This window comes from Manis javanica, chromosome 1 (genome assembly GCF_040802235.1).
Source record: "Manis javanica isolate MJ-LG chromosome 1, MJ_LKY, whole genome shotgun sequence".
Classification (NCBI taxonomy): domain Eukaryota; kingdom Metazoa; phylum Chordata; class Mammalia; order Pholidota; family Manidae; genus Manis; species Manis javanica.
This window is the reverse complement of record NC_133156.1, coordinates 142,468,004-142,483,130: the sequence shown is the minus strand read 5'-3', so window position 1 is coordinate 142,483,130 and position 15,127 is coordinate 142,468,004. Positions and strand designations below refer to the sequence as shown.

The 15,127-nt window shown below is 41.6% G+C and overlaps 1 protein-coding gene across 6 annotated transcripts in view; it reads right to left on the bottom strand.

The window, feature by feature from the left end:
- The window catches only part of CTNND2 (catenin delta 2), a 925,492-nt gene that overhangs the window by 365,901 nt on the left and 544,464 nt on the right, over window positions 1–15,127 (bottom strand). For all 6 annotated transcript variants that reach the window (XM_073237801.1, XM_073237811.1, XM_073237821.1 and 3 more), the window contains one exon: window positions 1,021–1,215. In XM_073237801.1, coding sequence (XP_073093902.1) covers window positions 1,021–1,215 — 195 coding nt within the window. The remainder of the gene's footprint in view (window positions 1–1,020; window positions 1,216–15,127) is intronic.

Genomic DNA, 15,127 nt, shown 5'->3' with positions numbered 1-15,127 from the left:
GGAGCACTCTGCCTGCAAACCAGTGGCATGGCATTTTCTGAGTTGACTCAGCACATGAGGCTTTATAGGAAGTACAATTCTCAGTATTTTCTTAATTATATCAGTTAGACAGATAAGGGTTCTCTAGCCCATTTAATCGTGACTTTTGACTAGTTATTTTTGCAGATGGCTACATATTTTGGAAAACACTTATCTTTCTTTATTTGGCCTGTGGTTGTATTCATTTAAAAAATATATATATATATTCACACAAGAGAGCTATGCAACTAACTAAGCCACATGCAATTGCCAGTCTCCAACTTTCTGTAAGGTTGAAGGTACTCGGGGGAGGGGTAAGCATGTCAGACACTGATGACGTGCCAAAGTTCCCGGCTGCTGCCCCCTCCCAACCTAAAGAATGTGCCTTAAACTAGCCAATCCTCGCACTGCTGTAAATCTAAGCTCTGCCTCCCCCTACCTTCTTTAAAAACTTGCTGCCTGCCCTGCTGAGTGTGACTTCCCCGGCCTGTGATAACCAGACCGCAGAACATCACCCCACCCTTTGTTGCCTCTCCTTGCCTGCTTATTTCGGCTAGAATTTATCTTACACTTTCAAATAACAATTTCATGTGAGTCAACCTAATAATGTATATGAAGTAAATTCTCAGTTTGCCTTACAAAATACCTTACACTTTTAGTAAATATGTTTTTCCCTCACCAAGCTTGCCCACTAGGTAGACTATATCATTAAAGACCACTTACCAGTATTAGGCATAATGCCTTTTATGTCCTACATAGAAATTGTGCATTTTTGGAGTACTTACATTCATTAAATACATTAATAATGATGTCCAAAATCAGCCTACAACTGCCACTGAAGATCTTTCATTTACAATACACCCAGGCGGCTAAACTGGAGTCCTATTTGGTTTCTCCCATCATCATTACACCCGCACCCAAACCCACACCTACACATACATACCCCTCTTCCACCCTCCCAAGCAGGCCCACCCACCCCACTATGGGGCCTTGTGTACACACCTGTGCTTGTGCGGTAGGTGCCCGTGTGTGCTGGCGGTAGAGGGTCCCCCTGGCTCTGGCTGAGACTCCTCATAGGGGGTTTCTGATAGACACGGTCTTCATAGATGGGGTCTATGTGGTGCTCTGGGGACTGCAGGGCCCGCAGCTCTGGGCCCAGGTGGCCGTGTTGACTGCTGTATGAGGCCCGGGACCCAGCTGAAACAAATTAATAGGAGACATTAAGACCTGACCAGTGTTCAAATGGAACTTGTTTTTTTCAGACATATTCAAATTTTTCTTTCAAAGGCATATCTGCATTTCAACAGAAAGCTTGAAATCTGCAGAATATCAAATGAGTAATGTGAAACACCAGCAATATGTCAAGCTAATCAGCTTATTGGCATCACCCAGCTGCCTTGCTTTGCTCCCAAATCTTATCTCCCTATAGGGATGATAATGATTCTGAGATAAGCCCACTCAGAACAGGGCTAGGGAAACATCATTTTTTCTCAGCCCAATGAATGAATGTTCCTGGCTTCCTCACTGTCAGGCAAATGTAAGTCAAACTCGTGGTCCTTCCACTTTAAATTTTGCACCAGAAAGTATTATTTAAAATGATGAGTAAATAAATAAGCCATGATGGCAAGCCCTCTTGATGTGGAAAGGTGAACCAGAATATGTTCTCATCAGCAGTTTTTCCCTGGACAACCGAGGAACCAAAATGTTAGGACTCAGAACAGCTTAAATCCCTGAGAAAAGCAGATTTTAAAGGATAAGGTTTTCAAGATACATTCTCCTCCATTCTAGCCCTCTGAATTGAAGCATCCACATTTAGTCTATCTTCCTCTGAAAAAAGTACAAACGGTTGTCACTATGTAGCTTACTTCATAAATTGAGGCTACACATCACTCCCCTTGTAGCATGTGTAAATACTTGTTTGTGTCTTTTTGTTGCATTGTATGGGAAGGGGTGTTGCTCTGAAGCGATGCTGTGGACTAGGGAACCTCTGTTCATAAGGAAACAGAGTTTTATGAGGGCTGAGAGGATGACTTGACACAAAGACATCTAGAGCTGATTTGCCCAAGATGCAGTCAGAATCACAGAAACAGCAGCCAGGGAATTATCTCCACTGAGGCGAAGAGGGGGTTGGACTCCTCAGGACAGCGAAGGGCAAGGGGCCATCAAGGAGAGGTGGTTATCTAATGATGGTGAGGAGAGAACACACTCAGGAACCAAATGAGGTGATGGCTGATTTTAGCAAAGACCCTTTAGCTAAGTTTCCAAAGCCAACACTCACATGGCACACTAGGATTTAACTGCCAACTGTCTTTGAACAGCCCAAAATTCAGAGCTTTCTACTCTAGCCTAAAGCAACAGGGTGTAGGAATTGCCTGATTTGGGTGGTATTTGTGGACAGTCTGCCTCTGTTCTGCTGGTCCCGGCTGCCACCGATGGCCATTTTTAGCCAAAGTCTCCAATGCTCAATGACTGTTCTGCATCTTCAGGCTCATGTAACCCCACGGACTTTAATATTCTCATCCAGTATATTTGAGCAAAAACCCACTCAAAAGTTTTAAACTGCCAACAGATAAATGTTTCACTGGTTTATTTTACAGAGGCTTCTCAAATATAAATACAGAAAGCAGAGAATTTCTGAGTGACTAAAGCAGAACATACTTTATAGAAATGCATATAGATGCAATAAAACTATATGTATTTTTACAAAAATCACTGAGTGTTTTGAGGAAAGGAGAGGAATTGGGTAGAAGAGTCCCTTACCCTTGCTGGTAATTAAATAAATTCTTATTTAGATGGCGTTTGGATGAATGATAGATGCAAAATAACTGTTTTGCATAATCAGGTTCATTGCATCTGATTTATCAAATGCCAACATCATCCTGAATATTATCTTGTGCTCAGATTTTCCAGGAATATATTTAAGTATGATACACCTTGAGTTTCTGCTATCAGTTCTTACTTCTGGAGGTTTTGGTAATATTGCCAAGGACTTATGAGGGTAAAAACAAGGAAATCATCATTACCTCCAAATGTTGTGCTATTAAACATAAGTTACCCATCTCTGGTAGATTTAGAGTTGTAACTTTATCATTATCCCTTGATTATAAGCCTCTGAAAACATGCAGCAGTGAGCAGTGAAAGGATATGCTGATCTTGCAAGTGGCAGCATGGTCTCAGGGCATATGTGAAAATCCACTTATTAATGGGTATTTACTGGGCATTAGGAAATTTTTACTAGTACTATGAATCAGAACTTAACAACTAAGAGTCCTAGGCAAGGAGTGAGAACCTTAAGATAAGGTCTCCCTTAGTGTTGTTTTTTTTAAATGGATAATTGCAAAGAATGCAGGAATGAATCAAATCCAAAAGGGAAATAAATATTGAAATGACCCAGAAAAGGTAAAATCCTTTTTAGAAAGGCATACAGCATAAATAAAACCTATAGATTGAAGACAACATTTGCTAATCCAGTGGGAAGCCTGCAACAGAATTGCAGGGAGTCCTTGACATGTTGGGGTTTGGGCATCTATCCCCCTATTCCATGTATAACCATTGACTTTCCCAAAATTTAACTACTAATAACCTACTGTTGACCTTCGGAAGCCTTACTGATAACATAAAGAGTCAAGTAACACATATTTTGTATATTTTATGTATTATATATTGTATTCTTACAATAAAGTAAGCTAGAGAAAATAATGTGTTTTTTCAAATTGTCACAAATCTCCAAAAATTTTTTCCTATACATTTATTGAAAAAAATCTGTATATAAGTGGATCCACGCAGTTCAAACCTATGTTATTCAAGGGTCAACTGAAATTCTGAAGTTGAAAAGATAGAGTACCCTGTCCGTCTCATTCTTATGCACCAGATTTTTATGGGGTCATGGAGTCCAACAGGCTCTGTTTCCACCTGACCAGCAATATGAAACATTTATCATTTCTAGAATGATTTGAAAATAAATTTTTATATGCCACATTTTAAAAATGCCATTTACATGTACTAGTTAATCCACATCGATTGACATACTCATTTATTCAACACATATTTTCTGAGTGTCTGGGCAAATTCTACAAGTTAAAGACACTGTGGTGCTTAAGACAGACAAGGTGGCTGGTATTCAGACAGGTACAGAGATGAAGGCAATGAGGAAACATAAAGTAGGGTGGTGGGGAATACCTGTTTTGATAGGTGGTGAGAAAAGTTCTTTTTGAGCATCTGACATTTGAGCAGAAAACTTCACACCACCCCAGAGGAAGCCCTGCTGGAGGACAATGCATGTGCTTCTCAGACAGAGGGCGCCCACAGTGACAGCAACGGCCCTCTGCCAGAGATCAGCTCAGAGCACCTTACAGAAGGGAATTTAGTAGTTTCTATGCAATCCATACTGCCTTTTAAAAGCAATGCCACTCAGATATGGACTCTCTGAGTTCAAACTACAACTGACTGCCAAAACTGAAAAGGATTTTTTTGACTCAAAATTTCACAATCACAGTAACCACATTTTTATCAAAAGGATTTGAAATATGCAGTGGAAGATCACATATACCAAACACATGAGAATTGCATGACCAGAGATAAATACTAGCTGAAGCTCCACTCATGTAATTCCCATGTGTTATGCTACATATATATGTATTCTCATGTACGTATGTATATATGTGGGTATATATGTATATATATTCATATATTTATATATGAATCTCCAAACATACAATTCTCATGTATTGTTATACACACACACATTCACACACACATATATATAGTATTTGAAATTTCATTCTTTAGAACATGATTAATTCTCAAATCTTCATTTATTCCCCAAAGAATCATCTGGAGGATTCTTTGCAATCCTAATCCGTGGACACAACTCCCGAAAGATTCAGACTCAGTCTGTCTGAGCGGGCAGTGATTTTTAATGGGTACCAGCCTGCCTCATGAGCCTCATGAGCCTTCTGCAGGATCTCACTGACAGCCACTCTGTCCTGGGTAAAATAGAAAGAGGATTTGGGCATAGTAAAAAAAAAGAAAGAAATGTCTAGTGTGTTGCAACTTTCAATTTATCAATTTCCTGCTTTCTTCAAATAATATCATTTATTAGCATCTTATGCCAATTACTTTACAGAATAGAATGAAATTCACTCAGTTTTTCATTGGGAACCATTCACATTCTTTTGTGTCTGTTCTACAGGATTTGCTGATCTTTAGTGTAGATTCACTTGCCTTTGCAAAGAAATAAATGTTTTCCTGTTTCATTTAGAAACATTAATATTAGGTTCTTAAAGACACACTGCCATTGATCTGACATACTTCTCTCTTCAAATCTGGAAACCCATTTCAAAAGCTCATTTGCAAAGAAACAGTAGCAGAAAAAGAAGGCCTAAATGACATGGCGGTCAGAGGGCCAGAGCAAGCCAATTCAATGTATTTGTAAACAGGTGGCAGAGATAAGCACTTTCATTTCTGAGATAAAGAGATGTTTTCAAGAGAAGAGCTATAAACTTCTTGTGCTATGAAAGAAAGTCCAAAGCAAAAATCTAGGAAGTCAGATTTTTAAAAAACTATCAGTTCATGCATTCATATGTATACTGAAACTACATCTTTGAAGGGCAAAATAGAACTTTTATGGAGAATTGTGGAGCCTAGAATAGAAGCAGGCTTTCCCCTTGCAAACCCTCAACTGCCCCCCTTCCCTTGCTGAGCACTCAGATTGCAGGGGTATGTTCCCTGCCGGTATGCTGGCATCGCTAAGCAACGCAGCCATGCAGCACGGCCTGTGCAGGCAGGTAGTCTGTAGCCTGTGACAGTTTAACAGCTTTGGAATAGTTTATGGACTTTGAGCTTTTTAGAAAGTCTGACTTGATATCTGTTATCATTGAACTCCAGGTGGAAAAATGATGTCAGCAAATGGGCACTTTAAGAAATACCAAAGATAATGATTTTGGTTAATGGTAGCACAAATGTGTGCTAAGCAAACGACTAAAAGATGCAAATATTACATCTTAAAGCTGAGGAGTATCTTTACATAATAAAGATTTACTTGTATTACTGATTTTTGCTATTGATTCAATCAAAATTCTAAAATCCACTTCCTCTTCCTATGTTAATTCACCAATTAATTTCAGTAAAGGACTCCAAATATTCCCTGTGTATCCTGAGTCAAGTCCATGCACCAAGTTTCATTTGCAAATGATTATTAATTCACTGAATTAGTTTGACATCTTTTCTTACAGTAATTACAAATGTTAAAACATATGGACATGAATTCTTATACAGGCTATGAGCCATATTTCAGACTGATGTTTGGATGGGGGATTATTAAATCATATGTATTTAATGATACAATTGCATTGCAGACTAATAATTTCAACATAACAGTGTCATCTGATGATATAAACGATTCTATGCCTATTTTGCAAAGCAAAAATGCCCTCTTGTTTATCTATTTCCTAAATCCCAGGTTTTCATATATTGTACTAACTTAGTAAGTTTTGTCTCTATCAGGAGTTAACTTGAGTGCTCCCATGGTCTCTGACAAGGTACAAAACACAGAAGGATTTGTTCCTGTAACTTCTTTGATGTGGTTTCCGATACAACTTACTGTAATTATGAAACCTCACCACACCTTTTCCCAAATGAATATACTACAATTTAATGAGACTCAAATATCTTCCAGAGAGAATAATTAAAAGGCCAAAATCACTGGTCAGGACACAGCAGGGTGTCCATGTGACCCTATCCCCTGTAAGAGCAGAGGCCCCTTGTTCTTGTATTTTTTTTTAACCACAGGCATTTCTCTCCAAGCTGTTGGGAAAACAGACTTCTTCTGCATTCCTTCTGCAACAGGCAGGCATATGGAAAGTAATGAGCCAGTGGTAATGGAGCACAAGAAGGAATGTGGAGTCTGATATCTTTGTATTCTTAGGATGGGCTGGTTCCATGATTATTTTTAGAGGAAGGTGGTATGGCTTCCATGTCCACAGTGAAGAGGATGCTGTACAGTCACTACCCACACACAGTTCCACGTTGAAGAGCCTGTGGACACCTGCTTGTCTATGCAGGTACTGGTGCTAGTGAGACACACTAGGTAACCAGCCCAGCTGGTTAGGCACCTGTCCTTGAGATCTGCTTTTGGTTTCTTATCTCATTTATTCTCCATCTCAGCATAGGTGGAGACTAACTCTCAACAGGCCAGCCATGATTTTCAGTGTTTCTCAAAATGCCAGGTGCATTGAGTCCCCTGATTAAAATTCAGGTTCTGACACAGTGGATTGGGGAAGGGCCTGAGACTCTGCATGTTAAGCAAGATCTCAGGCAGAGTTGGTGCTGTGTTCTGCAGACTACCCTCAGAGAAGCCTGGGCACACTGGCTTAGCTATGGGCATGCATCTTGGTTGCCAGAGGACTTCAACTTTGGCATCCTTCTGAGCCCTGGACAGACATCTCAGTGCCTGCTTCTCCCTGCCTTATTTAGCAAAACACGAGGGCCTCAACAAAGGCATGAGATGAGGGCACAGCCCGACGCTGGCCATGCTGATGGGCCTCAGCAGGTGCCCAGGTCAAGCATGTGGCTGTGCACATCACCACCTGTGAGCATCTTGCCAGCTGCCATGGGCCACCATGGTCGCCTAGCTTCAGCATGCAGGCTGCTGCAGAGTGATTGACCTTCGCTCTGGATGATCAGGTCCCACCAGACACCTTGAGGCATGCAAAGGCTTTCATGAGCAGGCTAGCTGGGGCAAGAGTTGCCTCTAGGAAAAAAAAATCCATGTACAGGATGGACTTTGTGGGTATGGGTCAACTGGAATGTTTTTTCTCCATTACCACACTTCTCAGCTGATTCTGGAGAAGCAGGTCTCTAAGGCTCTCATGTTGAGAGTGCACACAAATTTAAGGGTTCAGCTCATGCTTCCCAAACCTGGGAGAACACACATGGCACTTGCCTGGAAGCCTTGTAAATAGTATTGGTTCTGGGGGCTCATCCCAGACTAAATCAGGACCTCAGGGGGATGGGACCCAGGAACAGAAGAGCTCAAAAACTCCCTGGCCCCCTGGGTGTCCCTAAGAAGGGACCTAGCTCTGGAGGTTAGGGTCAGGCCCGGTGGATTTGGGGCTGATGTGGGGTCTGGAGGCGTGCATGGCAAGGTTTGATCCTCAGCAAGCCTCTAAAGGCAGGAGATTTAGAACATCCACATCCCCAGAAACATCCATTCTCGAATGTGGGGGGAAGCAGGTACCCTTTCTTTTAGGGGAAGTGTAGTTTCTGAATTTTGCAGGCAGACTGGGATACCTCTGAGAGGAGGGAAAGTAGGAGATGGCTGGTGCCCCTCGGGTGCTGTCCACGGTGCTGCAGCCAACCTCTTGCCAGGAGATTCCCCCAAATTCACGGACTGTAGACATGCAGAAATTGCAAGACATTTCCTGGCCCTCTCATTCCCCTCACTTCTAAGGGTCCCCAGAAAGTGTCTTCAGGCTGGACCAACCGTGGTACCAGGGAAGATACATTTGTGAGGAGTAACTGCTCTTGGGCTGGGGGTGGCCGACTTTCCGTATCAGATAAGGGTGGGTCATTGCAATGACAATCATGTGTCCTGAGAACTCTTAGTAGTCTTTCTAAAAAGAACTCTAGGGTAACCACAACCTTTCAAGGGAGAGACAGTCCCAGTGAAGCTGCTGAAAGGGAACCCCAGATCCTTCTCAGCTGAGTTCGGGTAGAAAAAAAAATTGGCAGGGTGTGAATTTTGAATTGTAATAGCAGAAGGGTGACATAATTTGATTTCAGGCTTGTAATTAGTCTTTTGACATTAACTTGTAAAGAAGTTTAATCTGTGAGTGTTAATTTTTATGCTAGAGGGGCCTCCTATTTAAAATTTGCTTCCAACTCTGTCTCTTCCCTGGAAGCAGTTCTTGGCAGGAACCTCCTGGGTAGAAGGAACCAGCAGCTTGGCTCACTGCTATCTTCTTATTGTCCTAATTAACTACTGATGCAGAGCAATCTATGATTTGGTGCTTTATTAATTAGTCACTTACCAGAGTTTTTAATGGCTGGTCCCATATCCACAAAGATACTCTCCTTTATCAACAAGGCCGATAAAATTCAATGAGTGTCATTTTATTTCTCGACAGCTGCTTCTCACTACCCCATCAGTGCAATCCTGGAATAGTACATCTGTAGTATGCCTTTCCAACCTAATTTCTATGGATATTTATGGATGTATCCATGGAAAGAATCCAGAATAAGGTGCTCCTGACCCATCTTTTTTTGTTATATGGAGATGCAAAGTAGAACAGACAGACAGACTTCGGCTTCAAGGGACTGGAAGTCTTCATTCTGCATTCTGATCTGTTCACTTCCGTAGGGATTGAAACCAAGTTTTCATTTTTGTGTGTGTGTTTTTTGCCCACCAATGGGCACTGATGAAATCCTCAGTGTATGGACAAGAAAGGGTTTGAAAAATACATGAACTAAGATTTTTTGCATCTTAGTATCTTAAACCCAGGCCTTTTTACTAAGATTGTATTCAATGTATCATAGGTAGGCTGCACAAATTGTTTTTCAAAAATTAGATATTTAGCTTCTAAAATGCACACTTAAACTGTATTCATTGTGTATCATTTTCTATTGCTTTCTCTATTTTACCAATACCCACAGAGAGGTCTTAGTGATAATTCCAGAAGAAAATGATCCAATAACTCTCAACATAATCTATAGGGGAAAAATGGCAAATAAACTGCTTCATAGATTATTCATTCCCTATATTTACATTTTATAAGTTCTTTATATCAGCATTTTATTAAGATTTTAATATTTTACTCAACATGATATTTGGCATATTAAAAACAAGTTTTGGAACAGAGGGATTGTGCTGCGTAATAAACAGTTCAAGAAGGACTAAAATTGTTCCAGGATTCTTTCCTGGTTAAAAGCTTTATTATTAGTATGTGTGTGTTTTAGTCTCTAACTAGTAACTGAATTATATATGAATGATTATTATTTGAATGCCAGTTATATTTAGTAAAACATGACTTCCCTAACACAGCGTGCCTTTGATGAGCCCTCTGCAGATTCTTAGTAATTCTCCTATCCCACTTCTCATTGGCTGTCTTTATCCAAATAGTTACTACTAAACAACCCAGTGGTATGATAAGGTAATGATGTTAATCATGCTTCTCTAGTACAGAAATTGGTAGTTTTTGACTCTTCCAGCACAAAACAAACACTATATATTTGCTAGAAGGCTGTCAAGGTGAAGGGGGCTCTTTGTGGTCATGCCAAAACAATCACCAGCTCACTGACTCAGCTGTGGAGGGGAGTATGGCATTATCTGCTTCTAGCCAGCTGAGTAAAGATGTGAATGACTGTGTGTGTGTGTCGTTTTTCATTCTGTAGAGAAATGTATACAGACTTCTCTTTCTACATCAATTAATAAAATGAAGCTTATCTCCTGAGGGAGATTTCGACTTTAACCTGTTGCCAGTCCCTTCAAGGCAGACTCTCAGGCTGAAGCCAGGATCATCAGTTCAAGCAGATATCATTTGAGGTCCAGCATGGGCCTGCCAACTACAGTGACAGAGCACTGGTGGGCCTGGGCACCATCTAGTTAGCCAAGCAGTAAAAACCAATGTTATCAAGTCTATTGGAAGATATTTACATAGTGAGCAGAAACTTAAAGGGCCATTCAAGCCCACTTGGTCACCACCATTAATGGTTTTCTTCACGTTCCCTTTGCTGCCAAGTGCCTTCCTCCAAGTTCCTGGACAGGTCCTCAGGACACAGACACCAGAGCATTGTCTGTTCTTATGGCATCTTACTTCTCTAGAGCTGCACACAGAGATGTTTGCTCTACAGGTGAGCCTGTAACACTCCACAGACTGATGTCTAGGCCTCTGTTGAGTGCAGCAAATGAGAACTAAAAAATACACAAAGCCACTTTCCAAAGAATTGGGAAACTCAGACATGAGGGAGCAAACACTTTATCTTACAGATTTTCAATATGCATTCAACCAAGTAACTGGTGTCTAGTAGCTGTTGGTAAATTTAAGTATTTCATGTGCTCTGGGAAGAACCTGGTATCTCTCGGTGTTCATGCATCTTCCTGTACTAAGGATGGCTTCTGGATATCAATGGGATATAACACCTTCACCCAGGAGCTAGCTTTACAACAGTCAGTCAAAAATATCTGTTGAATATCTATAGATGAGCCATGGTAAGCAGTTCTGAAATACAAAGGGATCTCAGATGCCTCAGAGATCCCCTATGCCTTTATCCAAATTCCTTGCTTCTCTGATTACAGAATTCCAGATCCTTTTTCTTTGCATCAGAGTCATGCTTTGGTGATATACAGTACAACAGACATACATAGACCTGTTTGGGATTAACTTTAAAGGTTTAGATAATTCACTTTAGTTATTCCATAGCAAATTCAAAGTTTACTCACACACACACATATGTGTATATATAAAATACATATATATATACATAGATGTGTGCATGTGTATGTACACATATGTGGGTGTGTATAGTAATTTTTGTCATATATTTAGAATGTATAATAAGCATAAATTGCATGTATCATATATGACATATGTATTTTGTATAACATGGACTAAATATATGGCAAATGTTTAAAAACCACAAAAATGCCTTCTGATGCAGGCTTATCTCCATTTTGAGAGATTTTAAGTTGTTAAATATTTAAGTTGTTAAATATTAAGATAAACTGTGTATCTACTAAAACAGTTGGTCTCCACATAATTACTGTTGCTTAGATAAAAAGAAATGTTTAAAAATATCACAGTCTTTTAAGCAGAGGTATTGGTTAGCTACCATCACTGAACTGATGCTAACAGAGTCAGTGGTTAGCACAGTTGTTTATTCACCCAAATTAACTGGTACCTGTGACCTAAAATGAGGAATCCCTGAAGAGGCCCAGGGATATTTTTGCCCTCAATGCTCCGATGACTTCAAGTTCAGAGGCCCAGAGTCTGAAGGGCAGGAGATACTCCCATCTGGGGTCAGACATCAGCCAGGGTTTTTCCATCATGGAGTGCTGGAGCCCCAGCCAGGAAAACGCAGTCCAGGTGTCTCACTGGTGCAGGCCACCTCCATGTCTCTCTCTTTCCATCATGTTGTTTCCTTCTCTGATTCAGTATTCTATCTAAAAGGGGTTTCCCAGCAGACTACTGTTTCCACCAGCCATCTCTCTGATCTGCACCACTGAAGACAACAATACTGAGTTGAGCACCAGCAAAACATGAGGCTGCCCTTACATGGCCTGTTTCTCAAAGAGGGAAGGGGACTTTTCTTTGAGTTGGTCCATTCATGGTGCCCCACAACAGGTCCCGTCTCAATCCACTCCTCTTCAGGCTTCTCGCCACATGCTCTCCTCGCCACCAGTTTCTAACATCTCAGTACTTACTCACAGACTCCTGGGATCCTTAACCCCAAGTGAAGAGAAGCTTATAGGTACTTACAGAGAATTTGCTCTTTAAAAAGAAAATCTTGCAACCCCGTATTAAAAAAAAAAACCCACAAAGTAGGGTAAACAGCTCTACTCAGGACACCCATCCCTAGCCCCCCCAGAGCTGGAATGTGGTCACACCCCCTCAGGTCAGTTCAGGAGGCAGACCTCAGAATAGGTACAGCCTTAATCTCAACCCTAAAGCCACCAGGGCTCAAGGCACTGCTGGACACATATGCATAACCCACATGTGACCCGACCTCCCAGGCTGTACGCCTCTCCTCTGTAAACCTGTGGTGGTTGCCCTTTGTCAAGCCCAGACTCAGATGCTGCCTTCATCAAGAACCCTTTCCTGATCCACTACCTGGAGGATCCTCTCCTTTCCAGGACCTCCACCTCCCAGCCCTCAGTCCTCTCTTACGGCTCATATTCTAACTAGACATACAAGTTACCTCTGAATGCATGGCGTTCCATCCTCGTCCTAATTCTAGTCAAATGAGACCCCCCAGAGGCTGTCTTATTTACATTTGAAATACCAGCAGAGCTTGACTGATAATCATCATGCTCCATTGTAATGATAGTTATGATTTACTGAACCTTTTAATGTGTGGGCACACTAATAAATAGCTGAGAGGCATGATCCTGAGCTGGTATGATCTCTGTCATGACTCCATGATTGCTGCAGCACTGTTATCCCCCTGGAGGACTTGCACACCTCAGAGAAGATGCATTTTGTTTGGGAGCAGGTCAAGCATGATTTTTGCCTCAGGACGTTTGCACTGGCTGTCCCCTTTGCCTGGTACATTCTTCCCGGGATATGCACATGGCTCCCGATTTCTTCCAGTGTTCACTCAGGGGCTGCCTCATCGTGGAGAGCCTCCCAGCTGCCCTGCCCTCCCACAGCCCTGCTTCCCCTGGCCTTCCTCCCCATGGCTCTTCTCACCATCTAACGACCTATCTGCCTTAGACCATTATGTCCAAGAGGTGCTTCAGACCCCACTGTGCACAGGTGTGTGTCCAGAACCTGGAAGAGTACCTGGCACAAAACGGGTGCTCAGTAATACTTGTCAAAATGAACCCGACTGTCCAAGGTCACAGAGCTAGTAACTGATACAACCAAGATAGGCACCCTTGTCTGTCTAGCCTCTCAATCCCTGCTTGTAACCCCTGCCTCCTGTATTTGTGGAATTTGGTGGAATGCAAGAATCATTCTTTCTTCTTTACCTGCAATTAAACTCACTATGCTTACACATTCTTTAAGTTGTTCAGTCCTGATACATTAAAACCACCCAGATTCTCTGGGTCTTATGCCCACACTGGTGACTATCAGCACTCACGGGAGGAGCCCCAGTGCTCCTTGCTTGCTAGCCAGCTGCCCAGCTGCCTTTTCCACTGGGACTTCCCCTCATCACCCTCTGGTCAGTGTACACAGTTTCCTTGGGAAACATGAGGATGTTTTCCTCATGTTCTATGCCCTTATTTAGCTGGAATACATCCTCCAAGGGCTGTAACTTTCCCAGAAAGGGTGTACGGGAGAAAGATTTTATCAGTACTTGCAAGTCTGAATATATTTGATTCTCTCTTTCAACATGATGGATAACTTGGCTATGTGTAGATTTTATGTCAAAAATTACTTTCCCCTAGAACTTTGAGAGCATCACATGATTGCTCTTTATCATCCAGTATTACTGCTCTAAGTCAGGAGGCATCCATTTTATTTCTCTCTAGAGGCCTCTGGGTCCTTTATGGTGGTGCTTTGAGATTTCATGATGCACAGTACGGAGTATGTTCTATTCCAGGCACAGAGTGTCTGCTGTGAAGGCTCAGGTCCCTTCAGCTCTGAGGAACTGCTCTGTATTACTTATGTGATAGCTTGCTTCTCTCATTCTCTTTCTGGGACTCTAATAATATGTTAGATCTCCTGGATTTGTCTTTTATCGCTTTTACTGTATTATTCTCATAGTTTCTGTCTCTTTTCCTTTATGTTCTACATTCTGAATGATTTCCTTGACCATTTATCACTCATTCGATCACATTTTTAATTTGGGTTGTTATGTGTTTATGGCCTAGAAATATTTTCTTGTTCTTTGATCCTTTCACATATCAACCAGACCCAGTTCTTATTTAATAAATGCAAGATCTTTTTAAATCCTTCTCAGTACTGATTCTAAAGTTTTTGCTTGTTTCTTTTAATCTCTTTTATTCTGTAAATTATCTGTTGTTGTGTGAGACAGTTCATTTCTCTATTTTTTTCCATGGCACTAATGCTCCCCAATTCCTCAGTAATCCTTGCGATTTTACCATTCTTGAGAATGAAAAATCCACTGGCAGCTGCTTCTGCTACAGTGTAAATAGTTGTGTTTCCCACTAAGTGTCCCTGAGTTAGAATTTATGATGGGGAGGGCAGGGGGAAAGGCTGGCAGTCTCCCCTCAGAATGAGAGGGTGGCGGGCAGCACCACGCCCCCTGCCAGCCTACCACCCCACATGCCTGTATGAAATGAACCCTTATCTAGGTCACAGAGAGCTACACCCAAGTCTAACTTTCCCAGGCAGCTTGCTCAGGTTAAGAAACCACTTCCATTCTTCACCATGGAGTAAACACTGGCTATGGTGTCACCATCCTGGCTGGAGAGAGGGGATGGGAGTGG